The sequence below is a fragment of the Anabrus simplex genome, chromosome 2 (genome assembly GCF_040414725.1).
Source record: "Anabrus simplex isolate iqAnaSimp1 chromosome 2, ASM4041472v1, whole genome shotgun sequence".
In the NCBI taxonomy this organism is placed as follows: Eukaryota; Metazoa; Arthropoda; class Insecta; order Orthoptera; family Tettigoniidae; genus Anabrus; species Anabrus simplex.
In genome coordinates, this window is record NC_090266.1 from 910,914,041 (window position 1) to 910,940,702 (window position 26,662).

At 40.9% G+C, this 26,662-nt stretch overlaps 1 protein-coding gene across 3 annotated transcripts in view; it reads right to left on the reverse strand.

The window, feature by feature from the left end:
* LOC136864549 (leucine-rich repeat-containing protein 15) overlaps positions 1-26,662 on the reverse strand; it is a 108,358-nt gene that overhangs the window by 41,866 nt on the left and 39,830 nt on the right. For 2 of the 3 annotated variants that reach the window (XM_067141679.2, XM_067141681.2), the window contains one exon: positions 1,042-1,528. In XM_067141679.2, the coding sequence (XP_066997780.2) occupies positions 1,042-1,515 (474 nt within the window). In that variant the 5' untranslated portion in view covers positions 1,516-1,528. Of the gene's footprint in view, positions 1-1,041; positions 1,529-11,449; positions 11,561-26,662 lie in introns of all 3 variants that reach the window. The other variant, XM_067141680.2, reaches the window with a different exon arrangement.

Consider the following 26,662-nt stretch of genomic DNA (forward strand, 5'->3'; position numbering starts at 1 on the left):
ATGGAAGCTGCCCTGTATTATGCAGAACATCTTGAGGAAATCAAGATTGTGATAGACAATTTGCCTTTAACGGACAACTCTGCATGTGTGTCGTCTGTCAAAGAGCTGTTAAATGATTGTTCCAGTGTTCAGAGAGACATTGCGTATATTCAGGCAAATTTTTCATTTCTTCCAGTCACCATTACAAAAATGGAGGAAAAAGGAAACAGTCTCAAACAGCAATTTTCTGTAATTGAGGAAGCTGAGAATAACATACAAAGTGCTAGGGGCAAGGTAGGGGACAAAATAAGAGACAAGTGGTCTAGTGTACTGCAGAAGAACTCAGGTTATTCAGTGCTGAAAAGGGTACATCAGGTAATGGATGGGGAAAAGGTAGACTTACCAAGTGAAATTGAATTGAAAAATGTAGATAAATTTTCCTATGCCCCTCTAACATCTGTGAGTGTGGAGCGCTATTTTTCTGATTTCAAAATGATTTTAACAGACAAAAGACACAGCCTGACTGTGGAAAATTTGGAGAAGATTATTGTTATGTACTGTAAAGCAAACTACGAATGAAAGTACTGTAGGAATGTTCCTCACAAATAATAAACACATACTCCATTCGCGTTTGTGCCGTTATTGGATGCCTACAGTGCTGTAATTGTGTACAGTGATTTTAGTATTAAGGTTTTAGATCAGTACTGATAATGGTATATCATATAATCCATAACTTTTTTTGTCACATTACTTTTCATATTGTTTTTGATAAATGTCTTTTTTTATTATGTCTTAATTTTTCAGTTATTTCGGTTAAGAATAGGGATACCACGTTTGTTAAAGTAAAAAAGTATCACGTTACAGTTTAAGTGTATATTGTAATATTTTAAACTCTATTTCCTGCCTATCCACACATTTTCAAAACATATTTTAAGTGCCTGTTTTCTCTTTTAAAAGCCTATTTTAGGCGCCTAAAACTAATTTTTTTAGAGCCTAAAATCCCAGGTCTACTTATCACTCAGCGTTGCACCGTTGAACAACGAGATCAAGTGTTATACCTACCTTCAATTGTGGTGCCACTAAGAAAGGACCATCTTCCTGAAGTGCTAGTGGATTTCCGTTCAGTATCAGTTTCCAAAGGCGAGAAAGTGAGAGAAATATATCTGGATGTAAAAGGCGTATGCGATTGTTTTCCAGATCCAAACGAGTGAGCCGAGTGAGCTCGTGGAAGGCACCTGGTTCAATGTAGCACAGAAGATTATCGTTGATCTCAAGACGTTCCAGTAGTGAAAGACTTTTCCCAGCAAATGTTGAGTTGTGAATCTGAGTAAGATTGTTGTATCCCAAGCGTAGAGTCGTGATGTTGAGGGGCAGTCCGTTCGGTACGGCCGCCAGCATTTTACTGGTGCAGTCCGCCACTATCTGGGTTCTCAAACTGTAACACTCACAGTAGGATGGGCAAGTTGAATCCGATGCTGACCATTTAATCACGAATAGAACCAGTATCAGTGTGAAGTTCGTAGCCATTGACGTCATGCTGCTGCGGCTCCTGGAATCGAGAAGAAATATAAGTGACTCAACAACTGTGATTTTAAGATCATTTAAAGTTTATAATGCAACGTCGCGTCGTCACTGTCCTTACTAGTTAATTAATTACATAATTAGTCTGATGATCATAATGATGGTGAGCAATTGGAAAGGTGATTATGTTTGCAGTAACTGTATACAACGCCCGCGCTCTAGGGGAGGGCAATCCGGACATTTGTCCGGAGCGCCAAAATTTGGGGGCGGCATTTTGGCTGTAAGAGTAAGAAAAATATCGATGTGTTAAATAACCAATGAATAGAAAATTTCAGATACATATGTTTTCGTACGCCAAAAATGTACAGTGCGTAGCGTATTTATACTGTTTATGACTAAAAGCTAAAAATATGAGCATATTTAAGAAATTGCTCGTATTTCACACAATGGTAGCGGGTAGAAGCATGCGCTCTGCTAGGTTGGTGATCTTCAAATCATGGCTGCTCATTTTATAGAAGGTGCTCTTGTATGGAGCTAAGAGAAACGTAGAAGAAGAACTTTTGAGGTAAGTAGATCAGTCTACTCTTCCAAAATCGAGTTGTTATAACAAAGGAGTTAATTAAATAAAGACACTGCCCGCAAAGTCAGGTTATTTCTCAAGAAATTTTGTTGCGGGCTGCTTTCAAGATTAGTGCAGCACATATTGACGCGAGAGGACACGCGCTTGAGGGTTAATTCTTATCCAGTAGTGCCAAATTCTGGAAAGTGTTACCAGGGCTTATTTAGAATTAATTACGAGTATAATTGTACTGTTTACAATATTTAATTTCAGTTTTGTGCGTGCTTCTTCCAGAATGCCTGACGGTCAAAGAAAGCTGTCTAGTTACCAGTACAAAAAAGGAATGCTGGAAAAAGAAGCCGAAAAGCAAAAACAAGCTGGTGCGTTAAAAATGATACCCAAACTTCTTCCAAAACAAATGACGATTCTGACAATGCAACATCAAGTTCGGTTATAAAAGAAAATACGGATTCGCAGAAAATTATGATGTTGAACAAATGGACGAAGTTCCGAAATTGGAACTGGAAATTGGAACTGCTGGATCTCTGACTCTATCATCATCAGATGATAGCACTTTAAAAATGACACTAACATGACACGCACAGAAAGCGTTTTACAAACTTTGAGTACAGTGGCCAAGAATTTCAGGAGATGCCGAAATAATTTTTTTAGTCAGATAGTGTCCACCTAAACCATTGCATAATTACAAATTGTTTTCAAATGACACTGGTCGATATTTTAGCTTAAATTGTTATACGCGAATTTTAAGCATTGGAGAGCAAGTTTTACGACACTGGCTGGTGTACCCTCTTTCACAAAACTGCGTTTACTGCTTCTGTTGCAAAATGTTCAGCTGTACAGTTAGTTTTCTTTCAAAGGAGGGTTTTAAAAGTTAGAAGGAGTTCGACGGAACTTCATAAGAGCATGAAATTTCCAAAAATCATATTAAGGTCCTAAAATCATGCCTAGAAATGAGCCAAATGTTAAAGTGTTGTAAAATTATACATGCGACTGGTCAAATAATGATTAATGGCGAAACAAACCATTGGAAATAGGTGCTTCTAAGAATCGTAGCAATAACTAAAATGCTTGATAATTTTTTTCTGGCTTTTCAAGGTATAAGCGACAAGTTTTTGAATATAATAACAGTAATTTTTTAATAGTTGAGTGTTATCTGAATTTTATGCCATTATGGAAAAGCACATATATACGGTGCTCAAAAAAGAAGAGACTAAATCTCACCATCCCGGGGAAAATATACAAAACGAGATGATAGATCTGCTGCATCAAAGTGTAAAGTCTCATATGGATTAAATAAACACCCTAATATTTTCCACAATTTTTGACTGTAACATTAGTAACGTAGAGCACCTGACGCTTATAATCAGATATATTTAAATAAATAAATGTTCACACTGATGTTGAAATTAATGAAAGCTTTTTAGGCTTCTTACCAGTCGAAAACTATCGTACCATTAGTTTAGTATATGATGCCTGCAAAATGATAACACGTATTGTTTACAGAAGAATGGAAAAACAATTTGAAGCTGAGTTGGGAGTAGATCAATTTGACTTCAAAAGAAATGTAGGAACACGTGAAGCAATCCTGACTTTACGTATGATCTTAGAGGATCGAATCAAGAAGGACAAGCCCACGTACATGGCATTCGTAGATCTAGAAAAGGCATTCGATAATGTTGATTGGACCAAGCTATTTAAGATTCTGAAGGTGATTGGGATCAGATACCTAGAACGAAGAATTATCTACAATCTGTATAAAAATCAGTCTACAGTGATAAGAATCGAGGGCTTCGAAAAAGAAGCAGCAATCCAGAAAGGAGTGAGGCAAGGCTGCTATTTGTCCCCCCTCCCTTTCAATGTTTACATAGAACAGGCAGTGAAGAAAATCAAAGAGGAATTTGGAAAGGGAATCACAATCCAAGGAGAGGAAATCAAAACCTTGAGATTTGCCGATGTTATTGTAATTTTATCTGAGACTGCAGAAGATCTCCAGAAGCTGCTGAATGGTATTGACGAAGTCTTGGGTAAGGAGTACAAGATGAAAATAAGTAAGTCCAAAACAAAAGTAATGGAGTGCAGTCGAACGAAGGCAGGTGATGCAGGAAATATTAAATTAGAAAATGAAATCTTACAGGAAGTAGATGAATATTGTTACTTGGGTAGTAAAATAAGTAACAATGGCAGAAGTAAGGAGGACATAAAATGCAGATTGGCACAAGCAAGGAAGAGCTTTCTTAAGAAAAGAAATTTGCTCACTTCAAACATTGATATAGGAATTAGATATTTTTGAAGACTTTCGTATGGAGCGTGGCATTGTATGGAAGTGAAACATGGACGACAACTAGTGCAGAAAGAAAGAGAATAGAAGCTTTTGAAATGTGGTGTTACAGAAGAATGCTGAAGGTGAGATGGATAGATCGAATCACAAATGAAGAGGTACTGAATCGAATTGACGAGAGGAGATCGATTTAGCTAAATTTGAAGAGAAGAAGAGATAGAATGATATGACACATCTTAAGACACCCAGGACTTGTTCAGTTGGTTTTTGAAGGAAGTGTAAGTGATAAGAACAGTAGGGGTAGACCAAAGTATGAATATGACAAGCAGATTAGAGCAGATGTAGGATGCAATAGTTACGTAGAAATGAAAAGGTTAGCACAGGATAGCGTGGCATGGACAGCTGCATCAAACCAGTCTATGGACTGATTACTCAAACAACAACAACACCAGTCGAAAGATCCACAGGAAAACAAATGTCTGATATTATAATATTGGAGAACTTAATGACTTGGTTTTAAATTTGCAGGATATCAGAAGCGAGGGATACGACAAAGGGTCCAATATTAGGGCGATAAAGTAGGAGTGCAATCTAGAATTAAACAATATAATTCCCACGCATTCCATGCTCCGTGTAGTAGCCACTCTCTCTATCTTGTTGTTTATGATATGGCAAAAGCATCCTTGAGAGCCGCTAATTTCTTCAACATGGTCCAAAAAATATATGTATCTTTTCCAGCATATACTTTTCGATGAGCAATACATTTAAAAAATGTTCAAGGTTTAACTTTGAAACCATTGAGTAACAGTAGATGGGAGAGTAGGTAGAGGCCTTACCGAGCTCGATAGCTGCAGTCGCTTAAGTGCGGCCAGTATCCAGTATTCGGGAGATAGTAGGTTCGAACCCCACTGTCGGCAGCCCTGAAAATGGTTTTCCGCGGTTTCCCATTTTCACACCAGGCAAATGCTGGGGCTGTGCCTTAATTAAGGCCACGGCCGCTTCCTTCCCACTCCTAGCCATTTCCTGTCCCATCGTCGCCATAAGACCTATCCGTGTCGGTGCGACGTAAAGCAACTAGCAAAAAAAGAAAAATGTAGAGGCCTTAAAGACTTTGAGATTCCATTTGCTAAGAATTTATGAAAACCAATATATTGATAATTTTATAACAGACGAAGCCTCGGGTTTGTTAAATTGTGTTAAACCATTTAAATTCTTGTGTTTGAGGAGTCTTGGTTGTAGGCGGCTCCACATCGTTCATAAATAAACCAGCCCTCATGGATAATAAGATTTATTTACACCACGTACAGTTTTAGTACACCTTTGCATGTGAGATAGGTTACACTGGTTACACCGACAAGACACAAACAGGCGTGATACTCATGCTCACTCCACGCAGCTGAATGACGCTAGTTTAGCAAGCTATACCCTGATGCAATGTTGCATCGTGCACAAGGGTGCGTTCTGTATGTGGGGCGAGTTTACTCTTCCTGATGCCGCCACATGTTCATTAGTTATTTGGTGTAAAATACTAAATTGCATTAATCCAATAAGTAAGATAATGCAAACAAAAGATGTCGATCTAGCCTCTGTACTTGATCTTTTACAAAACTGCAAAATATATTTAAAGAATCTTCGATCGGATTCATCCTTTGATGGAACTAGTATTGATGCAAAAGAACTTGATACCGAAATACCGAAATTGACGGTATGGACCAAAAGTAACATGACACCGCGTAAGGAGAAGAAAAAAGGAACTTCTCTCATATGAATCACGAGATGAACCGATTGAATATCCAAAGGAAAAGAAAACATGATTTCTTTTATTTTACAATTGATCGAGTACTAAATGCACTAGATGCTAGATTTGAACAACGTAGTAAACATAGTAACTTTTTCAATTCTTATATAATATATACGATATAATACCATGTCCAAAAAATACTACTAAAACACTGTAAGCATTTAGAATATATTTTAACTATGGTGATTCTGTTGACATACATGGGGTAGAATTAGCAGAGGAAATTTCAGCAGTATCTGCGCTTTTGGGCGAAGAAAGGAAGCCGAAGCAATGTACTGGGCTTAATTACAAAGTTAAATTTTGTCCCTATATATATTTATCAAACGAATCAGCGACTTCCCGCAATTACGGGTTGCCACAATGGACAAATTAAATATATCAGGATAGAGAATGTTTCATCATATAGAAATATAGCTGTGAGATATCAGGATGTGTACAGATCCACGTATGGTAGTGGTGACTATTCTTTCAATGCTGTTCATAGACAGGTCGAACTTCTTCCATAATTCTATGAACAATGCAGGTATTTTGCCACGAGCGCCAACCATTAGGCCAATAATCTCTACTTCGTTCAGCTGGCATTTATCTTTGTAGAAAGGGATGTTGGGCACGTAAATGTTTTGCTCTTCAACATGAACTTGAGTAGACTGGCTGACATGGTTCTCGAATCGCATGATGGGATCGATAATGAAGCCTTTCTTGTCGTTATCTTTAAAGGCAATTATGTCAATTCGTCTTGTACTCCCTGTTGTAGACAACCCGTGGACTTCTTGCTACGGAGTTCTTCTGCGATCAGTGATCTTATCTTGTGGTGACGTGAGTTTCTCAATACTTCGCCGTAGGGGCAAGAACCCAGAACTTGAGCCAGTGTTTCTTTCTCTCTGACGCATCTGCGACAGAGGTTTCCGTCCGGAGTTCTGCTCGGAATAGTTCGCACTGCAGAAACATTTGATGTCATCTTGATTGCCTCTCGCCACTCGCTACAAGAAAGTCCCTGGTGATGCCTGATCCAATTATTGGCCGGAGTGTACTTTTTATATAACTCTACACCGATCCCCTTCTGACGCAAAGAGCACCAAATTGCCATTTCACGACTTCTTAGTTCTTGGCGGATTTTTCTTAGATTTGGAAGGTCACTGCCTTTATTGGAAAATCGATTGATATCTATGATGTTGAGGGCCTGTAGACAATGCGCCGTTTCGGATGTCAGATCACGCATCTTTAAAACATAGTTATTGCTGGCTCGGCGAAGGGCGTTGCATGCGCTTTTTTGTTGCAGATGTACTTCCCAAGTTGCTTTGAAAAGTCCGAGGCCTTTGAATCTTAAATCAGAATACAGAGCACTATCGGGTGTATCCGTGGGTAATTGCAAAATTTCCTTTAGGGAGCTCTTTACCATTTTGTCGGCGGTTTTCAGGAAGTTAAGCGGTACTTGTCTGATTTCGGCAGTCTGAAAAGCATATACGAGAGTAGGGATGACTGCTTTGTTTAAAACAATGAACTTTTGATCTGCCTTTAACAAAGGTGAGGCTGTAAGCACATCTAACTTCTTGTGCAATGTTTTTAGAGAAGAGTTCGCATCAAAGGTGAGTATTTCCTTAAAAGTGATGCGGAGATATCGAATTTCTTCTCTTTCTTTAGTAGTACTGATCTTAAAATTGTCGTGAATATCGAGCACTCCGTCCACGAGTTTCCCCTTTTCGATACATATGCCCACACATTTGTTGGCATTTATCTGTAGATCGATTTCCTGGAACGACGTGATAGCGATGCGCGTCAACTCAAGAGCTGCTTCCTTGTTTTTGCCAACAATGACTGTGTCGTCGGCGAAACCGATAATACAAAGAGGGGGAAATTCTGCAGAAACTGATTTTCCATATGCTTGTAGTAGGTTTTCTTCTGTTATCTCATCAAAAATGAAATCTGTGACCAGGTCATGCAATGCTGGCGATAATGGTGATCCCTGCATAAGTCCTCTTAGAAAGCGAATTTGCTTCGTTTTACCCTTAGTAGTTTCGATCTGTGTTGTATTGTCAGTCTATAGATTGATGATTAGTTCCTTACTATTGCTTTAAGGGTATTACGAACGATACCAATACCTGCAGCAAGTGGCGAAAGGAGTTTCTCAAAGTTAAAATTAAAAACGGTTTACGTTTGGCTACTACACAAAATCGTCTTAATGGTTTGGCCATTTTGGCAATCGAGCATGCAATTGCTAATTTTTAAAAATGTAAAAGATGTAATAGAAAGGTTTGCTGAAAAAGTGAGAAAAACAGACTTTTTGTGATTTTACTGTAGCTGATATTACCTTGTTTCATTTCCATAATAATGGCATTTATTGTGCAATAATGTAATTTTTAATAGGTTTTAAAATTGTTAAAATGATATGGCTAACAATTTTTGTTTGGTACAAATATTTCTTAATTAATTTCTATTGTTTTTTACTACTTGATTGTCGATATTATGTTATGTTACATGTTTCTTTCTAAATATATGATTTTATTAACAATTAAATAAAATGATTTGATTCTTATTCAAAATTATACTTAGGGGGCGGCAATTTGTCTGTTTGTCCGGGGCTACTTAACCGCTAGAGCGAGCGCAGGCCCTAGACACGCTCGATCGCTCTCAATTATAGTACTTCAGGCCACAATGGAACGTATGAACTCTCGATATTTTGCACCACATTGGCACTGTCCGTTTTGTTCAGAAAGTAAGTCAAAAGCATGGGCCTCACTTGCCGTATTTTCAGTGGTGTTTTTAAAATGTTCTTAACATATCCGTTCTGCCTAGCAATGATTTCATTTAGGAAAAAGTGTGTTGGCTTAGCAGCTACTACTTGCCTGAAATGATTTTATTTTTCTCCGTACAGAGGCTGAAGGTGCTATCATATGAAAAAGACTTCCCAGTATATCTGTGCAAATACGATTTCATAATAGGGTTGTTAAGCTTCGAAAGTGAAACACCACACACCCCAAATGTCTTTACAGTAGGCCTATTAGTAAGAAATTATTTTTTGTTTCCTGAATTTGAGTGCCTCACCAATAAACTGATGTCACAGTCCACCTTAACTACATTATAGTTCCACGTTCTTCACCCGATATGCCGCTTGACGCCATTACGTCAATATCACAAACATTGCACCTCACAACAGACCCATCAATTTGAATATCTTCTACACTGAACTGTTTAACAACGGTCATGCATTTTCCCAGCGTTTATATTCTGTTTCGAAATGCTGAATATTGGTGACAAAGGAGCCATTTGTACACTAGACTAGAAAATTGCAACAGTTTAAAATGGCTCTCGTCTCCAGCGATCAGTAGTACTCATTGGCGTGATTGCTAATTGGTTAGTTTGACTTCACCTCCCTCCTTTTTTTCCTGTTCAAAGCTTTCGGATAACTGTAGTGCGATGAACCGCAAGATGATTTGTGCAGATTTTGCCTAATGGGAGGTCACTGAGGTGCAAACTAATCTGAAAGAGATTTATTTCAAGAACGTGCAAACGATGTACCGTCCTCGTCCATTTTTCCCTCCTCCAGAACTCTTCGTTTCTGATTAGAAATGTTAGCGTTTAGTGATCCCGTTGTTCTTCGTTTATTAATAAGAAGAAGCCTAACAATATCTCTACATGGCATTTGAGCACTAGGAAGTTTTACCTGAAATTGTCTACACGCCTCTTTACATGAGTCGGTTTTTACATTCGTGTTGTACTTAAAGCTGTTTGCTCAAGCGTGAACATTTCCGTTAGCATTGCAATAGATTAATCTGAATATTCACCTCGCTAACTTACGGATAAATCACGCACACACTTTGAATTTTAAGACACTTGTAGAAAACGTACACTGCCCTATAAAACATGTCGCCGAAAAAGACTGGATTTGAAGAATTTTACGCTGCACGATCAAGAGAATATCTGAGAGGGATACGTGTGAGCTTCAACATGCTCTATCGCCGTAGGCAACACCAGCAGCTACCGTTTCGCATGTATGCTCTGTTTCAGCCCAGGCCCGAGCTAACCACTCTGTATTTTAAGTTAAGACAGCCAGGATAAATGTGAGAGTTTAGGTTATTGTGAAATGCATGTGCAACAGATTCGAGGATGTTGTCGAGCGTTGCATTTATCCAGGTTGTGGTAGTAGGCCTACATATATCATACACCCACATTATAGGCCTACAGGAACATTCTTTTATGTATGCAGGGGATTGTCACTCGTCCGGTCGCCCGCTCTGCGACCTTGTCTCCCGCCAAGCACTTTGCCATAATGCGCTTCTCGGCACCACAAGTTCCTCTCCTTTGCAGTCTGCTGAGTTCTTTATTAGCGTAAGGTTCAGTTTAGTCAAGTGTTCACGTGCTTAGTGCTCATTGTGTTGTTTCAATGCCATTTTCATTACGTAAGCGGGTTATATGCATAGTACCTTCATAAAGTACAGGAAATCTTGTGCGAAAACACTCTGTAACTCAGTGCCAGGCCAGCGCTGTTTGCATTGCGGCGGGAGACAGTCTCGCAGTGCAGGCAACCGGATGAGCGAGAATCCCCTGCATAGATAAAATAATGTCCCTGTATTTATTATTACGTATATTTAGTACAAATTTGTTTATGTAGTAAAGTCTATAAACTGGAAGGTCTCCATATTGGATATTGCATGTAATCGCTATACCGGTACTGTTCATAGTTCTTGGGTAAATCAGGGTTATTGACAGAAGGGAATAAGGAAATTGGCATGCGTCTCTTATGAGAATACAACTGATCGCCGAGTCTTGGGCGTGGCAAACCCGTGAAAGTCGTCCCTAATGCAAACCATCTGTAAGCGCGGGAGGTCTCTCTATGAAGATTGCACAGCCCTTACCTACGCTGTGTACGTCATGACAAGTTGGAGGGGATAGTTGTCAGGGACGTAGCTGAAAGGTAGTGCAGTGGTAGTCAGTGAATATTGTCGTCGCACTGTTGGTATTAGTTACTTACAGTGTGCTTACATGAGAAGACAGTATGTTACCTATGGACTACAAGTATTACTTTTTCAGTGCAATATGTGCGTGAACATATATGGCTTGCTTTCAAGACATAGGTAAACAGCGTGTGTTTGTTAAAATGAAAGTTATTTAAACAAAGTAATGAATTCAGGAGAATTATTCAGTTAAATTCATATCAGGATACCATATGCCGATGGTAAAGTTCCGAAACTTGTTTTCTTATGAGTAAAATGAGTGAAGGAATGCTTTTTGTATTTGCTTTGTCATCTTTTGGACTTTGTCACTTGTATTTTGAACGACAAGTTAAAATTACCTGGATTCTTGATACTACTGAATGAAACTTCCAGTTGCCCGAGAATAAACACAGTCTTCGGAAAGTAGATACCAAGTTTGCAAAGAGTCTGTCTGCTTGCCTATTGGATGACTGTGAACAATTGTAATACATTAATTACACCAAATAAAAATAAAGAATTAGGCTTAGTATGGGAGAGAATACCTTACTTGCTATGCCATTAAAGGCAGCAACTGATTCAAACACGGAACTATTTGCAAAACAGCACAATTAAAATCAGCCATAATGCAGTTACCCACTAAGCACCGTTTAAATTTAACTTCACGCCCTCACTCTTCCTCTTAATATCGCAACCGCAAGTCTGAAATAATGTTACAATATTATCTGAAGTACAAATAAAACAATTAGAATATATTTATCAGAACTTCAAATTTGCAACACGTCTGTTTTCAAAATGTTGCCAGTTGATTTCAGAACACCCGGTCTCGTCTTCCTATACACCCCCCCCCCCATACTATGTGCTACACTACTCTTACTGCGGAGAAATCGATCGCTGTCGGCAGTGAGAATCACATAAACAAATATAACGTCTTGCTTTATTCCACTAATTGACAGCGCGAACTGGGTTGTTAGATATACAGCTTGAATACACTCACATTTGATCAACAAACTGAGGTACTGAGAACACATAATTTTTAAGAGTTTTTGAAAGAGGTGAGGATGACAGAGATTCTAACTGACATTTTAGATTTATCATTGAACCATGAGGGTTCAGTGTGATAATACACTCAAAATTCACTCCCAAATATTTGAATGACACTCCCAGAAAGATGCTTTTGAAGTCCCCTCCGTAACTTGAGATATCTTCACAAATAAGTTTACCTTGAACAATGTTAATACATACTTCGACAGATTCATATTCAAACCAATCTCGTTGACACTTGAACCGCCATTCGTGCAAGTTCGAGAGCAGATTGTTTATTTTTGCCAATGATGATGACGGTATCATCTCGGAAGCCTAAGTCTGTTAACGGCATAAGGTCGGTTAATAAGGGAAATCCATATTCTGTTTCAACAGGATCCTCGTTGAGTTCTTCCAGAGTATGATCCGTTGCATGGTTTTATAATGCTAGAGACAAAGAAGATCCCTGCAAAACGCCTCTTCTAAGCGGTGTTGGCTTGGATTTAAGTGGTTACTTTCAAGATTTGCTTTATTTTTTTGTAATCAGAAAAACCAGAGAAGAAAGTTTTCCTAAGTTCTTCTAAAATATTCGTGGCAAATGTTTCCTAATGCTTTGTGAATGTCAATAAAAATTATAGTAGCATTGCTTCTATTCTTCTTTGCACATTTTAGTATCGACTGCAATAAGGTTTGTGTTCAATATTGTGCCAGGTGAATTTGTAAAACCTCTTCGGTGCTCATTAAATATAAAGAATTCTCTTAACCTCCGGTCGAGGACTCGCTCGATCACTCTTCTGAGTACTGAAACAAATGTGATTGGCCGCCAATTTTAGCTTGACATCTCATCTACGGATGTACTGTATATATATATATATTATTTCATGAAATACTTCCTCTCATGCAGAGGCTGCCTTGCGACAAAGTATACTTTTACATTTATTTTTAGAAGAGAAATATATATACTGTACTTGAGAAATGTTGAAGGTAACCTAATTGTAACAGTGATTTCTTAGAATTATCAGTGAGCCCCTTAAGGCTATGATGGCTATCTCCAGTAACGTTGTAACTGGCAGAGACATCTGTTTCCAGAAATTAACGGCAAAAGCGGGAATCGTTCCCATTGCTCCAATCATCAGGCCTACTATGTCGATTTCCTCTATCTGGCATTTCTCCCTGTAGTAAGGAATTGTTGGTAAGTAAATATTCCTTTTCTCTAGGTTAACATCTGACGGCTGAGACTTATGGCTTTCAAAGCGAATTGTGGGGTCGATGATGTAACCTCTCTTCTTATTCTTGAAAGCAATGATGTCAATCCTTCTGTGGCTTCCGTTGTTCGCTAAGCCATGAACCTCTTCAAATACCTGGAAACCATGGTCTTTTAGCGTTGCCGCAAATAAAGAGCGGATGTTATGATGACGCGCAGGCTACTTGTTATGTCTCTAACATACGTGTAACTGTAAGAGCAATTATATCAGTAAACATGCCCTCTCTGATACCTTTCATTAACACGTTGTCAGGGTCGGGTGACGTATCAAGTACTACTTTCTGAATTGCTGGTTGAATTTCCTCTTTCGAAATGATGTATTGATACGTGTCATCTGAAATAATTCTCCGAAGATCAGGTTATTAATTTGGATAGGAACTTCTGATAGTCATTATTCACGGAACAGATCTGCGCACTGACTTTCTCCCCTTATTCGATACTGATATTGCATTAGTTGGTATTCATATTTTGCTTGTCTCTTTGGTGTGTCCCGCTTTGTTTGCCTTGCGGTCTGTGATTATTGTATAGTAGATCTCTTACAGGAATACCAGACCAAGGGCTGATTGGCTGTTGCCAATCTCACATGTACGCTAAGAGTGTGGGCTTAACCTCACACCCTGGCTAAGAGTGTAGGCTAATCCTCACTCTGACCAAGAGTTAACCTAACTAGCTGCCTTTCCCTACACCAGGTCGTAGGCTTCCGGCGCAATGGCTACTTTGGTGAGGAATCTTGGCTACATGCGCGAGCTCAACATTACACGCTGGCTAAGAGGGCAGCCTTAAACTCACGCTGACCACGCGTTAACCTAACCTAACCGGCTGCCCTTCCCTACACCAGCTCGTAGGCTTCCGGCGCGAGGGCTAGTTTGGTGAGGAGTCTTGGCTGCATGTGCGAGCTCAACATTACACGCTGGCTAAGAGGGCAGCCTTAAGCTCACGCTGACCACGCGTTAACCTAACCTAACCGGCTGCCCCTCCCTACACCGGCCTGTAGGCTTTCGGCACAAGGGTTACTTCGGTGAGGAGCCTTACCTACGTGCCCGGGCACAACCTTACACGCTGGTTAGCAGGCTTATCCTTACGCTGACAACGCGTTAACCTAACCTAACTGGCTTCCCTTTCCTACACCAGGCTTCCGGCATAAGGGCTACTTTGGTGAGGAGTCTTGGCTTCGTGTGCCCTACACGCTGGGTAAGAGTGCAAGCTTAACCTCATGCTGACCACGCGTTAACATAACCTAACTGGCTTCCCTTCCCTACACCAGCCTGTAGGCTTCCGGCGCAAGGGATACTTCGGTCAGGAGTTTCGGCTACGTGTGCGGACATAACCTCACACGCTGGCTAGCAGGCTTATCCTTACGCCGACCACGCGTTAACCTAACCTAAACGGCTGCCTTCCCTACACCAGGTATTAGAATTCTAGCACAAGGGCTACTTCGGTGAGGAGTCATGGCTTCGTGAGCCCTACACGCTGGGTAAGAGTGCAAGCTTAACGTCATGGTGACCACGCGTTAACCTAACCGGCGGCCCTTCCCTACATCAGCTTGTAAGTTCGGGTTACTAGACAAAATGGGTGCTATACAATACCTATTGGAAGGATTTATGTTCCCTCATTACCGAACCCTTCTTCTTTTAAACTGCTGGAGCTTTGCAACATCGCGGTTATCAGTCTAATGTACTTATAGATATGCAGAATTTGTTTGATAACCTGTGCTACTGTAGTAAGTTTCATAGTGTGTTAACATGTACTCGTGTTAGGGAGAGGGCTGAAAGCAACACTTAAATTAAAAATTCAATATCTCCTCTACCGTTAGTTGCAGGAAACTGACTTAACTTAGAAATTTATCTAAAATTATCCTCTAACCGGTGATATATATCAACTCACTCCGACTGTTTCATTCAAAGTTTTGGGGTAAAAAGGTCGTTTAACCTTAAAAATATATGATGATACGTTTTGTAACGTTTAGAATAAAAAAGTGTGAGAGGTGAAAACATTTAAATTTCATTATCATTTCAACTGATCGTGGTAGAAAGTTGTTATTTAGCTTATAATTTCGTGTGGCTATTTCTAGCCGGGTGCAGCCCTTGTAAGGCAGACCCTCCGACGAGGGTGGGCGGCATCTGCCATGTGTAGGTAACTGCGTGTTATTGTGGTGGAGGATAGTGTTATGTGTGGTGTGTGAATTGCAGGGATGTTGGGAACAGCACAAACACCCAGCCCCCGGGCCACTGGAATTAACCAATGAAGGTTAAAATCCCCGACCCGGCCGGGAATCGAACCCGGGACCCTCTGAACAGAAGGCCAGTACGCTGACCATTCAGCCAACGAGTCGGACGTTATTTAGCTTAAAATGTTACGTTTTACGTTTTCATAACGTTTCTGCTTTTCATCCATATATTTGCAAATATATGGGGTAGAGGTGCTTAAAAAATAACCAATTTTATACTTATAGGTTATCCTATGTGCGATCGTAAAGGACTAGCTCAATGTCAAATCTTGTATGTTTTAGCTAATTAGGAGGCGTAGGAGGAGGGTGAAGAGAAGAGAAGGCGGTGATGAAGGTGGAGTGCAAAATTCAACTGGTATTACATCATCCCAAAGACTGGGAAGGGCAGCCGTTTACAAGGATTAGGTTACCGAATTAGCTCAATACGCATTAGCTTATGGACCGGCTCCTTAAAAGTTAGTTTCATATAACCAATGTATAGCAGATAACTTGCCTTGGAAGCCCTAGCGCAGCTCTACCGAGTTAGTTCTATAAGAAGCAATGCATGCCTACTAGTGCCTGCGGTAGAACATGCTTAATATAACGCCTCCTTTAAGGATTAGCTGCTTATCACTGTTTCCTCTGGAGATTACTACCCTTACCATCTCCTTTGAGGAAAAACTGCTTTCCACCGTCTTCCTCCTCCGCCTCCATCACTGTCTCCACTTCAACCTCAGCAGCTTATAACAATTAGCTAAAGCATACAACAATCAACCTTGAGCTAGATATTGCCCTAAGAGAACATGCATAAAATGACCTATAAATTTAAAATGGAGGCGGAGGTGGATGATGAGGAAGTGGAAGAGGAGGAGGTATTTAGATAGATGAGATGAAGGCAAGTGAGTACATTACAAAATTACTATTAAATGTGTTAACACTCGTATTCGCTTGGCAACCAGGTACTCATAACAGAGAGTTAGCTGTTGTTATAATCAGTTGCAGTCTGACAACTACTCATCATAACTACTTAAGTGAGCACAATAATATTAAGACATCTCTTATGTTTGATCTGTGTGCTGGAGATTTTGCAAGGGAAGACAATTTTCAAAAACATAAGGCTGTTAGGCATAACCTCAGAATGTTCGCATGCAGTCAGTGTTCTCTTTCTTTTCAAGGGTGGGATAATCTTTTAAGTTAAGTGCTGTTTTCGCCCCCAATCTATTATTTTACTCCAAACGTTATTTAAAGTATCATCCGACATTTTTAAACGTCGAAAGTCATTTTTACCCCCAAGACTTTGAAAAGAAACAGTCGGAATTGAGTTGATATATAAGGGGCAGTGAAATGAAAGCCCAACGCCCATCATAACACGTATTCCGCGGGAAAGGTGGCAACACTGTTGTTTCTTATCGATATTGACATCGCTGCGGTAGGAGAACTGCATTGTGACAACTCACAAGTGCACGCAGGTTATGTCTTTGTTGGTGTGATCGTCCACCTGTAGAAATGGAGGCAAGCAAAGAAGAGCAGAGAAGTGGGGTTCCCTCTCTGGTGGCTGAGGGTGCTAGAATACGCGAAACTCATCACTGCATGTCTGCTGTGTGTGGCAAACACTGCATGTCCATGACGAGTGTGCACGAATGGCATAGGAGATTCCAAGAAGGACGCACATCACCGCAAGACTATGTGCGCCCAGGACAGGCCCATCGAGCCATTAATCCGGATGTGATAAGGAGGATTGGTGGCTTTATCCGGAAAAACTGACGAATCACGGAGGAAGAAATTCGTGTTTACATCTTCATTAGCCATGGCTCCGTGCATGCCATTTTCAAAGATCACTTGTATTTCCTGATAATTTGCTCGCAGTGGGTTCCGCGTAACTGACGGAGGGAAAAACGATTGACACAATGGCGTCATGTCTGAGTCATCTGCAGTGGTACTACGAGGAAGCGTATGCGTTTCTGTCCCGTATCGTCACAGGGGACGAAACGTGGTGCCACCATTTCGAGCCCGAGAGCAAACAGCAAAGCTGACAATGGAAACATCGCAAGGCTCCCCGGCCAAAGAAATCCAAAACTGTTCACTAAGTTCCGGTAAAGTCATCATGACCTTCCTCGAGCGTCGAACCACAATCAATGCGCTGTGCTATGAAGACACTCTGCGGAAACTGCGACGCGCCATAATGTCAAAACGCCCTGGAATGCTGTCGGACGGAGTAGTCCTGTAGCAGGATAATGCTCGCTCCCATGCTTTCAATCTGGCGAAGGCTACGCTTCAGCGACTTGGTTGTGAAACACTTTAACATGCCCCGTATAGCCCGGAATTTCCACCTTGTGATTTTCACATTTTTTTGGGAAATGGAGGAAGACATTCGTGGACGTCGATTTCATTTGGATGAGTGCAAGAATGTGTGCAGCTGTGGATCCGCCAGCGACCTACCTCTTTCTACCAAACTGGAATTGATCGTCTCGACTCACAGTGGGATAAATGCATTAACGCTTTTGGTAATTACTTTTGAATAAAACCACTGTATGGTCACGTTATAGCGGGTGTTCGTTATTAATTTGACTGCCCCTTATACATACATACATACATAATACATACATACATGCATACATACATACATACATACATACATACATACATACATACATATCTTTATTGCCCACCCTAGTGTACACCATCGGCTTACAGGTAATAAAGACAGAGCGAAACAAAAAAAATAATAGCCACTATATCTCTCTTAAAACTACTTAACTAAATTAACTACCTGTACATCTACTCAGTTTAATCCCGCACGTACGCGGATAGCCAGCACACATGCAGGATGCCACCGCACTACAAACTACCCTAATCACCCACTCCTACCTACCACCTAAAAAATTTAGTAGACTGGTCGCTGCGTCAGCCCTGGTATGGAACACATGGCCCACCAACCCGTTGACAGCAGCCACCAGCCTCGCCACGTGAGAACTGATATCATATCTCACCGACACTTGCTGACACTGTGTTCCTTCCCTATCATGCGTGACAAGCCACCTTGGCGGAAACCAGAAACCACACACGTGGCCTGCCACACACTTCCGCTATGTACGTCACACCTACTCTGATCCATTGTCAGCGCACACCTTCCCTCTCCTTTTTCTCCCCGTGCAGACATGCTCGAGCCTAACTTCTTTGGGGTGGGTCAAGTCCCCGCCCCTCCCTCTTCCCTTGATACGTCACCCCTCTCCTCTCTCGCACCATTCCCGCTAACTACATCTCACCTTATTAAACTTAAGACTTAAACATCAACTAACAATAACTTTACATCCCTCATCAACGTACCTAAAGCAATTTAACCATTTTTTCCACACCTCACTTACACACAGACAAACAGTTTCCATTCCAAGTCCATTAGTTCACTCAATACTCTCAATCTACAGCACCACACTTACACACATCAAACCGTTAAGCTTATCCCAGTTCTTCCATCTTATTTAACTTAAGACTTAAACATCAACAATCCATCATTTTATAGTTTCCATACTGCCAACATTTTCTCCTTAACTACAGTCCCACTTAATCTACCTTAATTACTATTACATACACCTTCTTTATCCTCCCTCCTCGCACAAATACAGTTGAACAATCCAATTTTTTCCCACACCTCATTTACATACAAACAAACAGTTCTCCATTCCAAGTCCATTAGTTCACTCAGTCTTCTCACTACTTTTTCTTTTCTTTACTAGCTTCCAACTAAGCGTCATTTCAACCATCAACGATAAACTTAAACTATGTACCAACTTAAATTTACACTGCCCTCAGAGCCTACTCAACCTCCCCTTTTCTCAACTCCTGCCTAATTTTCTCAGGCTTTCCCTCGTTACCAACTCTTCTCATAAACACATCTACTCTCGTATTCCTCAAGTCTTAAATCTACTACACCCTCCCATCCTACTACTCCTCGATCTACTTCCCAACAACTTGCCCCGGGCGGATCACCTTTCCACAGGGCAAGGTTCTCTCCCCCCTCCCCTAACACTACAGCCCCTCTTCTGATATCACGGTCACCATGATACCCTTCCCGCATCTGTTAAGGGCAGATATCCAATCCTCTGAGCAGAATGCCTTCCCCCTTCCTCCTTCGGCATGAACCACTTCTTCTGCACAACCCCTGTTGTTCACTCAGTTTATAAATCTAGCTCTAGCCACATTTAAGACTTTCGCAATATTCGTTCCTTTCTCCCACTCTCCACATAACGAAGATGTCATCTTATAGCTTTACCCTACCTTATCCACATCCTTCTTACTTAGTAGTTTAATCTTTATCTCCTCCAAAGCTCGGCATTCATTAAAAATATGCAGGTTCGCCCACCTCTCTCCACACAACACACATCTATACTTATTCTCACTACCTACCTATCCCCTGTTTCTTGGAACTCCCAATACGCACCAATACAAACCTCTCTTATACCTTCTACCCTCAAACTCAGTTTTCGGGTTTATTACTTCCACCAATCTATTTAATACTGATAAAGAGACTCTCTCTCTCTACATTCCCTTATTAAACTCTGTCCTTCAATATCTAGTAGTCTTCCCTTTATCCTTTCCCATACCCATTTATTCCTACCTCCCCCCCCCCCCAAGCATCTCCATGTACCCCCAATCCAATCTGTTGTAAGCACCTTTTGCACTTATTCACCGAGTAACCTTCATTCGTCATACATTTCTGTAAACTAAACATTTCTTGTACGAATAACTCACCCTTCCCTTCCTCCAATCTGATCCAATACTTGAACAACCTCTTAGCTATTTCAACCTTCATCGATTCTTTACAGACTAATCTGGCACCGGCATTGGCTGTACATTTCGGGAGGTCCTTCATGATCTTATTAAATTTCGCCACCACCTAGTTTAGTCCACCCCTGCCCTCCTCCATTCCCCGTACTTCCACCCCAAATAGCATTTTGCCCATTACCAGTGGTTTAAGCACCGTTTTCTGAATTTTGTATTTAACATCTGGAAATGTATTTTCTAATACCCCCACTGCCGCAAGCGCTCCTCTTCCCTCTAACTTAGCCCTCCTACACGGTTCCTTCCGAGAACCATTCTTGCTAATTATTACACCTAGATACTCAATTTTTCCCCTGGTCTAATTTCTTCCTGATGTACCCTCCAGACTTCCTTATTCTTTCTGCCACCCCTTTTCCTACAAACCATTATCTGATTCTTTCTTACATTTACTCTGAGAGACCACTTCCTAGTATACTCAACTACCTTGCCCAACCCTTTTTGCAACCCACTTGCCGTCAAAGCCAAAATCAATAGGTCATCCGCGAATAGCAACCCCAGAACCTCCATATTCCCTAACCAAGGACATTGCCATCCGTCTCCTCCATGGTCCTCTAAAATATCATTTATAAATAATATAAATAATATCGGGGCTAGCTTACACCCCTGTCTCACCCCGCTCTTCGATTCAAAACACTTACTCATCCTTCCATTCTGCAATTTAATCATCACAAACTCTTCCTCATAAATTGTTTATATTGCCACCCTCATTTTCTTCGACATTCCAACCTCCCTTAATCTCAAAAATAGCGCCTCCCAACTGACCGTATCGAAAGCCTTTTCTAAGTCAATCGCTGCTACATATAATTTACGCCCCGCTTTCCTCACATACTTTGTAATCACGGTGTCCAGAATACAAACATTATCGACTGTGTTCCGTCCTTTCCTAAATTCATTTTGAAACTCAGATATCCTACCATACTGTTCCGCACAATTTGTTATCCTATTAGCCAAAACCCCTGTGTACACCTTCGACAACGCGTCTAGGACCAAAGAATAGAGATGAAACTCAGTGATAAATTTTGGTACCAAGCCACTCGCCGCTAGTAGTTTCAGTCTCTCACCCGATATAGCGCCACAGTGCGCATTTTGTACACTATCTTACCGCTATTATCAACAGATAGCGCAGAGAAGCGACATCCGGTGCAGTGACGCATATCCGGGTATGCTTATGGCTCCTCCCCCTCCTTTCCCCTGCCCCTCCCCCCATCCAAACGGCAATAATAATGCAGTTCTACTATTTCCATGCCCAATACATTGTAATTCATATATTTTTATTTCCAAGTACTTACTACGTTGTAAATAATGATCTGATACTCCCTAGTTCGTATGGCATACTAAGTTACTGAGAACATAACCACACACCTCAAAGCAGCTTTAACTTCAAATGAATGATTGACACATTAACACAAAGCTGATATTATAACAAATAAGAAATCCTTTCCAAAGCAAGACAACAGACCACACCATATGCAAGACAATGGGGTATCACATCAATATCCAAGTACCACATGAAAATAAAAATAACAGAATTAAATGCACTGAGACAGGAAATATATAGAACTACATTAATATAACCATTCAGCTTTCAGCCCCTGATGTGTACTCAAACAGGAAATACAGGATTTCAGGAGGACTGGCGAAGATATATTTCAAATAAACAAGCACAAGGAACAAAGATTTACATCACAAGCACTTGAGCACTTGGAATTCAAACAAGACAAATACTGTAGCATCATGGGAACTATCGATTAAAATCGATATAAGTTCGAACAAGGTTAATCGATTGGGTAAAGTCGAATTCGATGCAATTCAGCAATATTATCTCCACAACGCTTCACGTTTTATGACTACTTAATTTGTGAGAAGTGCCCACTGATTGAGGTTAGACTTGAAATACTTTAAATACTTCACTTCGAGACAAACTGCCTTTAATTATTAACATCGCTCATTTCATGCTTACTTGCGTGCCATCTACAGAACGTGTATATAACTAAGAAGATGTACAATATTAGAAGGATCCACCTTTCAATACTTCGTTGTAAGTTGAACTAAAAAGAAGTCACAACTTGTTTATTGGGACCGGTTTCGACACATTACAAGTGTCATCATCAGCCAAATAGTAAAGTAGGGCAAGATATAAAGATCTTAAAACAACTAATACATTGAACACAGGCAAAAAATTAACATTGATTCATATCGTAGCAATTCAGTTAATGTCCAAAACACAATGATCGCATACTTGACATGCTTGTGAACTTCAACTATATTTGTTTTCGGCGCAAGACAATGATGTTCTGTTTACTCTCTTGTAATTCCTCTACAGTTGTTATGATCGCTACTAGCCCTTTTATTTTTATAAATAGGGCATAATACCCCCTTCCTCCATTCCTTCGGAAATTTCACCGTTTCCAGCAACCTATTAAAAAATTTCACAATCCCCCTCAACATCGGTTCATTTGCCCCAACCCCCTTCCATACACTATTGGAAATACCGTTCACACCTCCTGCAGCCTTGGGTCTAGCATTCTTAATACTCTCATTAGCTCCTGCCTTGTTATCTCCTCATCCAGTATTGGAATTTCTACTTCCATTTCCCTTCCTACATATGACTTGTCTATTTCTCTACCCAAATTCCCCTCCCCTTCTAAAAGCTTTTCACAATGCCTAACCCACTCGTTTTCTCCTATTTTATCCCCCTTCCCCACCGGTTTCGTTCTTATAATCTTGTTTATTGATTCCCATGTCCTCTCAAATTTCTTCTCCCTACAATATCTATTTATTTTTTCAGCTTCCGCCTCCTTCCATCCTCTTTTCTTCTCGTTCAACACCTCCTTATATTCCTTCTCAATTTACAATATTCCTTCCTTTTTCTTGCTCCCCCTCCTTCCTAAACTACGCCAAGGCTCTCATTACAACCTCACATTTTCTCCTTGCAGTTTTCATCAAACCATCCATTCATTTTGTTCTTCTTTACCTCTACCCTTATCCTCACTTTCTTCCCAGCCCTCCATACAGGGAGTTCTATTAATTCTAATACCCTATCCATATCATTCCCTTCTGCCGCACTTTCAGTTCCTACCCTTAATATATCTCCCTCTTTCAAATCTCGTCTCAATTTCTCTTTCGCATTATCATCACATACAACTTCCAAACTCCATTCGTATATCTCTCCCTACTTTCCTCCATCTTGCCATCCTCATCAGCAACTAAAGTTCTCAATTTTATTTTGACCGTCATATGGTCCGTTAACCCACATTCTAATACCTCAAAACTTATTATTCTACATAACGCTATCTCTGAGCTTATTCCTATATCCACTACACTCCCTCCATTTGTTGTAATATACGTCAAATCTCCCACACTATTCCCCTTCATCCACCCATTTAAAGTAAATAAATGTTCTGTAGCACATAACTCTAATAACCTTTCTCCATAACTATTTACACCATTATCTTTACTCCTTCCTTGCAGCCCCCCGCCTACTTTTACTTTTTCCCCGTACGCCGGTACCCTATTTCTCACTCTCGCATTCCAATCCCCCAATAAAATCATCCCATCTTCTACATACAGCCCTTTAATTGTGTTTATTTCTTCAATCAGTTCGTCAAAAAATGTTTATTTGCATAAACTGAATTGCTCGGATGGTTATAAAGCATGGCCAGACAAATTGCTTCCACTGCCCCCTTCCCCATTTTCACTCCCAGCCACACTACCCCCTCTACCCTACACTGTAACATATCCACCCATTCAGCTACCTCATTTCTTATTATAACTACTATACCCCCTGGGTTTCGGCCCCTCTACCCTATATTTTTTCTTAACACGTTAACTACTTTATAACCGTCCCATGTAATTCCAACCTCTTTCCCTAACCACGTCTCCACTAGAGTAATTATCTCAAAATCTTTCACTAAATCCACAATTTCCCTATTCCCTAACTTCCCCATCAACTCCTCAATATTCAGCACCCCTATCACCATATCTAGTTGTTTATTTCCTCCCCCTCCCCCTCTATACTTCTGCGTTTCACCACTTCTCCCCTTACTTCTCGTAATTCTCCCTTGTGGCTCCTCCCCATCCCTCTCTCCTTCCCTCCCTTTCTTCTCCCCCCCATCCTTCATCTTTTCCTTGCCTAAGCCTTTTTCCCCTCCCCATAGATCTTTTAAACTTAACGATCTCCCCTTATTCAACGCCTGATTTTTCTCCAAGTTTCTTTCTGCATTTCTCTTATTCGGGGAGGTTGAGTCACTACCCTGACTCCTTTTCCCTCCATCACTTCACTTCGATCTAGTGTCTTATTTGTTGATTCACTCATTCCTGGGTTGTTCTGACTCGCCAAGGTCTCTGCTATCCCCGCCACCTGACCACTGACACCGCAGTCCCGTCTTCTCTCTTCTTTCTCCCCACTGATATAGCCCTGCTCTCGATTTCTGCAACTCATTTCCTCCTCATATTTATCCATCCTCAGCAGTTCCTCCTGTGCCCACGATCGGAACCAATTTCTGCCTGAAGTCACCAGACACCTCCCCACTATCTTGGCTCGCAATCCCTGCCCTCTAGCCCGCCACATATGCCGCTTAAGGATAACCAACTGCATCCTGTCTTCTTTCTCTGTCTCAGACTTCAAATAAATGTTCGATCCTTTCAAATTTCCAGCATTCCACAGAATAATATCGGCCATCAGGGTTGAAATTAATCGTAACTTCACCGGCCTATGTCCCTTGCTCCTTCCTACTCTCTATATATATATCCATTTCAGAGAAGTTTATCTTCACTTTATTCGAAACTATGTCTACCACTTTCTATACTAACTTCATTTTTTATTCTGTTCCTTCCTCTGGTACACCATACACAAACATATTTTTTCTTGCTGATTCGTTCCTCGAGAGTCTCACTTCTCTCTTCATAGCCGTCAATTCTTCTTCTAGTACCAACACCTTCTTTTTCAAACTCCCTACCTCATCTTCTATCTCCGCTAACTTGTCATTTACCCCTCCAAGTTCTTCTTTTATAAAAACTTTTTAAGTCCTTCATCTCCTTCATTTGGGTTGCCCGGTGTTCCTGCGTCATTTCCTTTATTTCTTCTCATTTGCTCGCTTCCTCCACCACTCTCTTGATCTCTTCAAGTTCCTCCCAACCGAACGGTCCCTGATTTAAACCCGGGTTCTTTTCTATACCTTCTACCACCAGCAACGTCGCAATAACCGTCGCACACAACATAATCTCCAACATACCTTCATAACCACTCATTTCTGTCCCTCTCTCTGCTCCACTTTTCTTCCAGCACCACCTTGCACCATGCCACCTTCCAATTCTTAGCCTGTATTGCTGTCGTGTTACTCCAATCTTGCTCCTCAGCTCACTCACACGTCCGCACTTCCCGATGTCTCTCTCGTGATTGACTGCCCCTTATACATCACTGGTTGGAGAATAACTGTTTGTAAATTATAAGCTAAAAATCAGTTTTATGCAACTAACGGTTGAGGAGATATTGAATTTTGAATTTTAGAGTTTTCAACCCCCCCCCCCCTAACATGAGTACATTTTAGCACACTACTACACTTACTACAGTAGCACAAGTTATCAAAGAAATTCGAAAAACCTCTAAGTACATAGGCTGATAACCGCGATGTTGCAAAGCTCCAATAACTTAAAAGGAGGGTTCATATATTGTAATGTTAAGGTAATGTATAGTAGCCATCTTGTCTAGTCTGGTGAAGGGAAAGGTAGCCAGTTAGGTTAAATTTACGCGTGGTTAGCATGAGGATAATCCTGCGCTCTTAACTAGCGTGCAACGTTATGACCACTCACGTAGGCAACTCTCCTCATCAAAGTAGCTCTTTCGCCAGAATCCTACAAGCTGGCGTAGGGAAGGCCAGCCGGTAAGGTTAGGTTAATACATTGTCAGCGTAAGGATAACCCTGCACTCTTAGCCTGCATGTAAGGTTATGCCCGAGTACGTAGCCGAACCTTCTCACCGAAGTAGCATTTGCGCCGGAAGCGTACAATCTTGTGTAGGAAAGGGAAACCAGTTAGGTTAGGTTTACGCATTGTCAGCGTGAAGATAATCCTACACTCTTAGCCAGCGCGTAAGGTTATGCCCGCGCACGTAGCAAGGGCTCCTCACCAAAGTAGCTCTTGTGCCGGAAGCGTACGAGGTGGTGTAGGAAAGGGCAGCCGGTTAGGTTAACGCGTGATCGGCGTGAGGTTAAGGCTGCACTCTTAGCGATGGTATGACATTAA